The sequence below is a fragment of the Seriola aureovittata genome, chromosome 24 (genome assembly GCF_021018895.1).
Source record: "Seriola aureovittata isolate HTS-2021-v1 ecotype China chromosome 24, ASM2101889v1, whole genome shotgun sequence".
NCBI classification, from domain to species: Eukaryota; Metazoa; Chordata; class Actinopteri; order Carangiformes; family Carangidae; genus Seriola; species Seriola aureovittata.
In genome coordinates, this window is record NC_079387.1 from 1,509,086 (window position 1) to 1,517,016 (window position 7,931).

Below are 7,931 nucleotides of genomic sequence, written 5' to 3' on the forward strand. Positions count from 1 at the left end.
TGTTTCTTGGTTCCCTCCACCCGCAGGCGTCCTGTGGAACCTGTCCTCGTGTGACGCGGTGAAGATGACCATCATCCGCGACGCTCTCACCACCCTGACCAACACGGTCGTCATCCCCCACTCGGGCTGGAGCAGCGTCTCGCACCGCGAAGAACACAAAGTCAAGTTCCAGTCCTCCCTGCTGCTGCGCAACACCACCGGCTGCCTGAGGTGAGGAAGGAATCAAACGCACCCCTCACTGATGAGTTCTCAGAAGAGTTTTATATGATAAAGAGTTTGTTGTTTTTACTTTTTCAGAATAGATATTTAACATTTTAAAAAAGAAATCTCCAATCATCAGTACTGTCATTATTGTAGTTATTGATCAAAGAACTTAATATCTTTGATGAGCATGCTTATGCATCTTAATCACCGCACTGCTTCACATTTACACAACTCTACAGTCAGATCTGTCCCTATTCAATATCAGTCTATTCTCCTTTCTTAATGAAAATAGATTGAACAAAGTCCTCTGCCTCCTAAGCCTGTTGAGTTTCCAGGCGTGCCGTTAGCTCATTAAATCGATTCTCGCTTTGAAATGCAAGGATGACTTTTGGATTTATTGGTCGTTGGTGCTGCTGTTTTTCTGTCTGCTCTTCATCTTAATGATTCTGTAAAACCAAAGCACATAATCACTGTTGCATAATCCATCAATAAGAGGCTCTGTAATGGAGATTTTATGCAGGCATGAAGTCAACAGAGGCAAATACCAGCAAAGTGATATCTTTTTTTTTAACACTCAAAGCTCAGGATGAAGGTTTGGATTTATTATGTGTGGTAGTTACTCAGTTCTTGGTGCATTTGAAAGATGAAATTTGAAATAGTACCTTGTTTAATCTCATACAACTCATCTAGAGACCAAGATCTTCATGATGTTTTGTAAATAACTGATGTTAGATTAAAGTTGCATGTGGCAAAATCACACACTGGAGGCTTCAGAGTGACGGGAAGAAAACATTTCAGCTGCAAATTCTCACATTTAAGAGGCTGAAACCAACAAATTTTGACATTTTTACTTGGAAAGTGGCTGAAACGATAAATTGATTATCAAAATATGAACCGATTTAATTTTCTTTCAACTGACTAATCTCATAATTCCACGTGATGTGAATGTGGCATCAGGAAGCCAAACCTGACACCAGATTTTATTTTGTCAGGGAAACAAAGAATCAAGTCATGGAAATGCAGTGTTGTATTGCTTGACAACAGCATCTAGTGAGTGAATTTGACAGCTGTGCTTCACAGTATTAGACTCTGATTGTGCTACAGCTCCTCTGAATTAAACCTGCTGAGCGCAGCCTTCCCAGTTAAATGGGAAGATAGCTGCCATCATTCTTCAGCGTCAGGAGCCAATCAGGACCAGGTCCGGGTGTGATGACAGAAGTAGGTCTATGAGAGCCGCTATTTGAAAATGCAACAACCTTGATTTTAACTACTAACTAAATACATTTTTAACAATTTTATTTTACATTTTTGTTCACATTTTTTGTGATCATCCATTTCCTTTAACAGGGCAGCTTTAAAACAACATCTCTGTACACACAAGCCTCCAGCATTGCTCTGCACTCTGGCTGAGGCTGTAGATTGATGGTATAGAGATGCATTGTGGGAGCTCAGTGCTGTTGTGCAGTCTTCTCATGTCAGCTCTCCATTAGCAGCAGCTGAAGGATCCTATTGGAGGAGCAGCCCCCTCCTTTACTGTATCCAGGCAGGTTTTAAGCCACCCTGTGGGGGAATCCACACACTGCACCTCCAGTCTCAATTCGTGTGTGTGTGTGTGTGTGTGTGTGTGTGTGTGTGTGAGGAACCTGAGCTCAGCAGGGGAGGAGGCGAGGAGTCAACTGCGTTGCTGTGAAGGTCTGGTTGACTCACTGCTCCACGTCCTCAAAGCCTGCGTCAACACCTCCGACTACGACAGCAAGGTGCTGCAAAAACACACACACGTTTCAGTCAGTTTATTACTTACTACACTTAGCTAAACCTACGTCTAACACAGCCTCCACCACATGTAATAAATGTGTTGAGTCCCCATAATGTGCCATTACTCTTGTCCAGTGTGTAGAGTCTAATGTGAAGCAGAAGTCAACGGTCTCTATGTTCAGTCATATTTCCGGTAGCTATAGAAACAAGTAGGTTTAATAGTCACAGGTCCATCGTCAGCACAACTTATTGAACATGTGATTTATCTTTGTATAAAACTTTGTCATCTTTTGCACATGAAGTAAACTGATTGTTGGCATATGAAAAGTCTGTTGTACTTGTTATTCTGCTTGTTGCAGGCCATGTTTCTCTGACACTGGACAGCTGATTTTGGCAAAGAGATTCACAACGTGTTGATAAACACATTTATCTCCTCTGCACCAAATTTATTAACCAGGCATTTGGTCACAAAGACCTCTGTCAGAGCCTCTATTAGCTTCTATGTCTTTAAAAGCACAAGACCTTTCACAGTAGCTAAGTTTAAAGACTTGTTTTGTTATGAGATCTAGGTGATACAGAAGGAGTAGTCAATTTTTATTATTTATTGATCCTTATGTTGATTTAAAGGCTGGACTTTGTTTTGTAAAATGCTTCATCTTCACTGAAGACTTCTTGTTGTTGTTCACACAATAAATAATAAACTAATTAGGATAACTACTAGTTTACTGATTTAGAAACTGCTAACCTCCCCACATTTCATCAGGATCATCTGAATTTTTTATTTTTTTTAAATAAATAAAACCTTATGCAAACCTTATGATATAATTTGAAACATGCTATAATCAAACAAAACTTCTACACATATTGGCTTTAAGTAATTTGTACAATCAATAAATAACCAGACTGATATGAAGGTCAGCTTTGTGCACAAGATTCTGTTTCTTACGTCTGCACTGATGTTTGTTGTGGATGTTCAACCTGACTGTGTTGACTCTATTTCCTTTCCTCTAGCGCCTCCCTCAGGCTCAAACGTACTGACAGCAGAGGCATTAAGACTTGAATATTTCTCCTCAGATCGTGGAGAACAGCGTCTGCACCCTGAGGAACCTCTCATACCGGCTGGAGGTGGAGATGCCCTCCTCTCGTCTCCTCAGCAACCAGGAGCTGGACACGCTGCTGGGCTTCTCCTTCCCGGCCAAGGAGCTGGACTACCTCTGCTGGGGGAAGAGGAGGCGAGGCAGGAAGCGGGGTGGCTGGCCCGACGACAAGGTACCAACACAGAGGGTGGGGTTTATCAAGAGGTGTTCAGGGCCTGGAAAAATTTTGAAAATGCAGGAGATTTCCAGGTCTGTTTTGGAATTGGAGAAAAGAGTGATAACGTACGAGAAAAAATTGTTTTGCAACCCAGTACTCAGAATTCACTAATGAATAAATGCAATTACACACATCCTCATAAGCAAAGCTAATCGAGTTTACAGCTCTAGTTGCTAAAGTTCATTAAATGAATGTGACCTAAATCCAGTTAAACAGCAGAAAGTGGATCTTTCCCATTATGAGTCAATGAGCTTCCTACTTACTGTAGCTAGTGTTTGCTATAGGTCTGAAGGTGCTGAAAGCCTCCTGCTGCACACCTCCACTTTTAGTTTCTAGGTGTGCAACCTCTCCTGATGTTTTGTGCAGTGGGATGACGTGGGGCCAATCCCAGGTTTCTCCCAGCCTCTGAGAGGAGCAGAGCTGCTGTGGCACCCGATGGTGGTGAAGCCATACCTCAACCTGCTGGCTGAAAGCTCCAACCCTGCCACACTGGAGGGAGCCGCCGGGTCACTGCAAAACCTCTCTGCTGGAAACTGGAAGGTAGGACTCCTCTATTTTTAACACAAGCAAGACCATGATAAGTAAATCACTCACTGCATAAACAGAAATTCCGTAATATAATTTACTCCTGAATCTTGAAATCGAAACATTAAAATTCCAAAAGTTTTGTTTTTAAAGATAAAGTAAGTTGCTTTGTCTTAAAAATCTAGAGGCAAAAGTCTCTGTGAAACTTACTGGATGAACTTCAGATGAGCTAAAAAGGCAGTTTTTCTAAAATTTGACATTTTAAAGCCACAGGTTTTCCACCCAACAGCAACATGCACAAAAATCCTCCAAAACTGTCCCATTAGTTCATAAAGTTGTGTGTTCAAGTAGGATCATATTGCTTACAGTAAGAAATAGTTTGTCAAGGCCTTTAAGACTGTGTGTGTGTGTGTGTGTGTGTGTGTGTGTGTGTGTGTGTGTGTGTGTGTGTGTGTGTGTGTGCGTGCGTGCGCGTGCAGTTCTCGGCCTACATCCGAGCAGCGGTGCGTAAGGAGAAAGGTCTGCCCATCCTGGTGGAGCTGCTGAGGATGGACAACGACCGGGTCGTCTGCTCCGTCGCCACGGCTCTCCGCAACATGGCGCTGGACAGCCGCAACAAGGAGCTGATAGGTCCAAACACACACAGTGAACAGATTGATCCCAGCTCAGCTGAGAAACTGAAACTGTGAAAAGATCATCTTCACACTTCAGTCAAAAACATCAACAGCAGCTTGTTCAAAACAGGTTTTCATATCAGACCATAGTGTGACACAAGTCCATTCACATCAATCACATTGAAGTCTGACAGAGTGAGAACACATTGCCCCCTTGTGGACAACAGGTGTGTAGCTGTTGAAATAATCCCACAGTTAACCTGCCTGCAGACAAATCAACAAATCATTGAGCTTCCACACAAAACAAACAAACAAAATGTAACTGAGGGCAATGGTAAACACAACAGTCTCAGCAAAATAAAGCCCCAGCAGCCTCAGAAATTGGAAGCAACCTGCAGTCTCACACACCTTCTCCCTGTGCCACCATGTGGAGAATCTGCAGGACACACCTTTACAAAAACATCTTATATTTTCTCTCTGTGTGTAAAGCTAAGGTTAAAATATTTGTCAGTCCAAATCAAGTCTGTTCTGTTCTGCGTCTCCTCCTGCAGGGAAGTACGCCATGCGGGATCTGGTGAATCGACTGCCCGGCGGCAGTCCCTCAGTGCTGTCGGACGACACGGTGGCGTCGGTCTGCTGCACGCTGCACGAGGTCACCAGCCGCAACATGGAGAACGCCAAAGCTTTAGCCGACAGCGGAGGCATCGAGAAGCTGGTGGACATCAGCAAAGGACGAGGGAAAGGGTACGAAACAGCAGGAAAACTTAGAGTAGAAATTCTGCTTTATTTTTTAACCTTTGTTATGACTTTTGAAGTGTTTTACTGGTGTTTTGTGATGTGGTGTTCCAGCTATTCGATGAAGGTTGTGAAGGCAGCAGCTCAGGTGTTGAACACACTGTGGCAGTACAGAGAGCTGAGGAGCCTCTACAAACAGGTCAGCACCAGCACATACACCCAGACAAGTTCTCTTATGTCAAACTTAATTAAGAAGCTAAGTCTTTTGATTTATCAGCAACACATTGTGAAACTTTTAATAATTCGGACTCATGATACACAAAGAGTCAAAATTAACTCGGCAAAGCAATTACAGAGTCCCAGAATCATTTCTGCAGTGCTTTGCAAAACATTAAAAGGGCTGGGTGACACAGATTCATGTAAACAGTGTGTTAGATTTAGCTGTTACAAAAAGCTGTGTAGTAATAATAATATTTTTTTCCACATTATCTGACAGAAATAAAGAAACTGATAAACACTTTCAATACAAACAATCAGTATACCACAATAAATACATTAATCACATGAACTTTGTGCAGGATGGATGGAACTACACCCACTTCATCACCCCCGTCTCCACTCTGGAGCGAGACCGCTACCGTTCACAGCCGACCCTGCCCACCAGCCCTCTGCAGATGTCCCCTGTCATCCAATCAGGTGAGAGATCCAAGTCCGACCCTTTGGAACAAAGTGTAAAACTGTCCCGGTAATGTTTTGAGATTGTGAAAACATTCAGTTGTTTTTGTCGTTTTTACTCAGGTGGTAGTGCAACATCCTCACCAGCGATGCTCGGGATAAGAGGACACAGCTCAAATTATCAGAGGGCGCAGTCATCTATGCAACTCGACACCTATTATGGAGACAACAGTTTACACAAACAGCAGTACACAGGTTTGTCTTGTTTATCTTGTAAACCCCCCCCCCCCCCCTGCGTTTATGCTTATGTTTTTCTCCTGTCTGTGCTGTTGAACTTTCCACTTCAGGGTCTGAGAAGAAAACCCCATATTTCATTGGGACATATTCTTCCCAGTCAGGGGAAGATTTGAGAAGGTCCCAGGTAAGAGCTTTTGTAACCACATTGTTGCATTAAAGTATTGAATCTCGGTTCATACAGCTAAAGATTGTAGAGAGATTGTACAGGTAAATCAGTGATCTATCAATCACTTGTTTGTTCCTCCCCCAGCATCCAGAGCCATTCTACGACGAACCTGACAGGAAGAACTACAACAGCTACAGAATGTACCTGTCGTCCCCACAAGGCTATGGAGAGGAGCAGTACGAGGACGAACCGGTCCACCTGACCCCGTCCTCCCCCGATGGCTACGCCAGCCAGTCGCTCCAGTTCAAAGCCAACACCAACTATGTGGACTTCTACTCCACCACACGGAGGCCTTCAAACAGGGCGAACAAGTTTACCGGCTCCCCTGACTCCTGGGTGTAGATACAAAACAGACAGTGCGTAGGTTGAGCTTCGCCGTTTTGGCTGTTTTCCGTGGGTGTTGGTGTGTGGGGTGTCGGTGTGTGGGGAGTGCACGTGGGTGAGCCGTATGGTCGCGTGAAAGGTTGAGGATGCATGTGAATATGTGTGCATCTGTGTTGAAACTGTACTGAAGGACCAGGGCTTGGTTTTCTACCTGCGGCTTTTGCCTAAGTCAGAACATGTGCTCAATAATGTAGATAAATATGAACTATTCCTTTATTTTGGGCCTTTATTCCACACTAAAAGAAAGTTATGACTCTAATGACTCTCACATGACTGCCAGGTGGCCTAACAATGTTACCGGTGTGAACGATCGGACAGAGGTCGCCATCAGGGGCATCCTTACCAGAAGTTCAGATAAGAGGCGAGAAAGTAAGTCCATTTACCTTTTGACTTTAGATGAGATCTTCAGACATTTTTCTATTGGAAAAAAAAAAAGATTGGAAATTTAAAAACGTATAAAGACACCAGGTTTTATCTGCATTATTATGGACATGGACTGAGCATCTTTTCCGTTGTAAATGCACACAGCACAAAGATGGGCTCAGTCAAAAGATGCTTTTTGAAAAAACCCAGCCCTAACTTTGCTGTTTACCAGAGTGTTTGTTAACGTCAACTGGTTTCATTTTTCTCTGCAGTTAAAGTGTGCAGTGTGTTGGCTTTGTAACATAAATATTGTTCGCCAGCATCATCTTGAATGCGAGAGAAAAAGAAATTATTGAAGGTAAGGATCCTGTAAAAAAAAAAAAGAAAAAAAAAAAGAAAATAAGACCACACCTGGGCCAAATACTATTTACCAGTAATTCTTTGCACCAAACAGGATAAAAGTCTCTCTAAAAATTATTTCTAAATATTATTTGACCAAGGTTTGGAAGAGAAACTCACTCTCTGGAACCTTTAAAGACTCAGAGAACCAAGGTTACATCAGTAAACCTTGGGTTTTCTGTAATGTTTGGCCAAAAGTGCAGTATATCATAAAGTATGTGAAATATGTGACAAAAACATGTGAAAATCTATTTGTACAGATACAATGGTTTAACTGTCCTGTTACATTGTTGTATTCAATATGTAGAACTTTATATGTGATTGTGTGAAGAAGATTTTTCTATTATTTGATTATTTTTATTAATTTAATTGTGACCTGACCAAAATACCCCATCTGTCTGTTCTGTCCAAAACTGATAATGTGCAATGTTACAGAGGGAATATATGTATAGGGATTAAAGATTATATCATGAAGATATCTGAAAGTTGTCTTTCATCTT

The 7,931-nt window shown here is 42.4% G+C and overlaps 1 protein-coding gene across 8 annotated transcripts in view; it reads left to right on the forward strand.

Annotated features, from left to right (window-relative positions):
* The window catches only part of LOC130165397 (plakophilin-4-like), a 41,013-nt gene extending 33,104 nt beyond the window's left edge, over positions 1-7,909 (forward strand). For 6 of the 8 annotated variants that reach the window (XM_056370632.1, XM_056370637.1, XM_056370638.1 and 3 more), the window contains 11 exons: positions 27-210; positions 1,844-1,961; positions 3,034-3,228; positions 3,640-3,813; positions 4,278-4,428; positions 4,964-5,156; positions 5,262-5,346; positions 5,726-5,843; positions 5,946-6,077; positions 6,170-6,243; positions 6,370-7,909. In XM_056370632.1, the coding sequence (XP_056226607.1) occupies positions 27-210; positions 1,844-1,961; positions 3,034-3,228; positions 3,640-3,813; positions 4,278-4,428; positions 4,964-5,156; positions 5,262-5,346; positions 5,726-5,843; positions 5,946-6,077; positions 6,170-6,243; positions 6,370-6,627 (1,682 nt within the window). In that variant the 3' untranslated portion in view covers positions 6,628-7,909. The remainder of the gene's footprint in view (positions 1-26; positions 211-1,843; positions 1,962-3,033; positions 3,229-3,639; positions 3,814-4,277; positions 4,429-4,963; positions 5,157-5,261; positions 5,347-5,725; positions 5,844-5,945; positions 6,078-6,169; positions 6,244-6,369) is intronic. The other 2 variants (XM_056370635.1, XM_056370636.1) reach the window with 2 other exon arrangements.
* Positions 7,910-7,931: the final 22 nt, after the last annotated feature.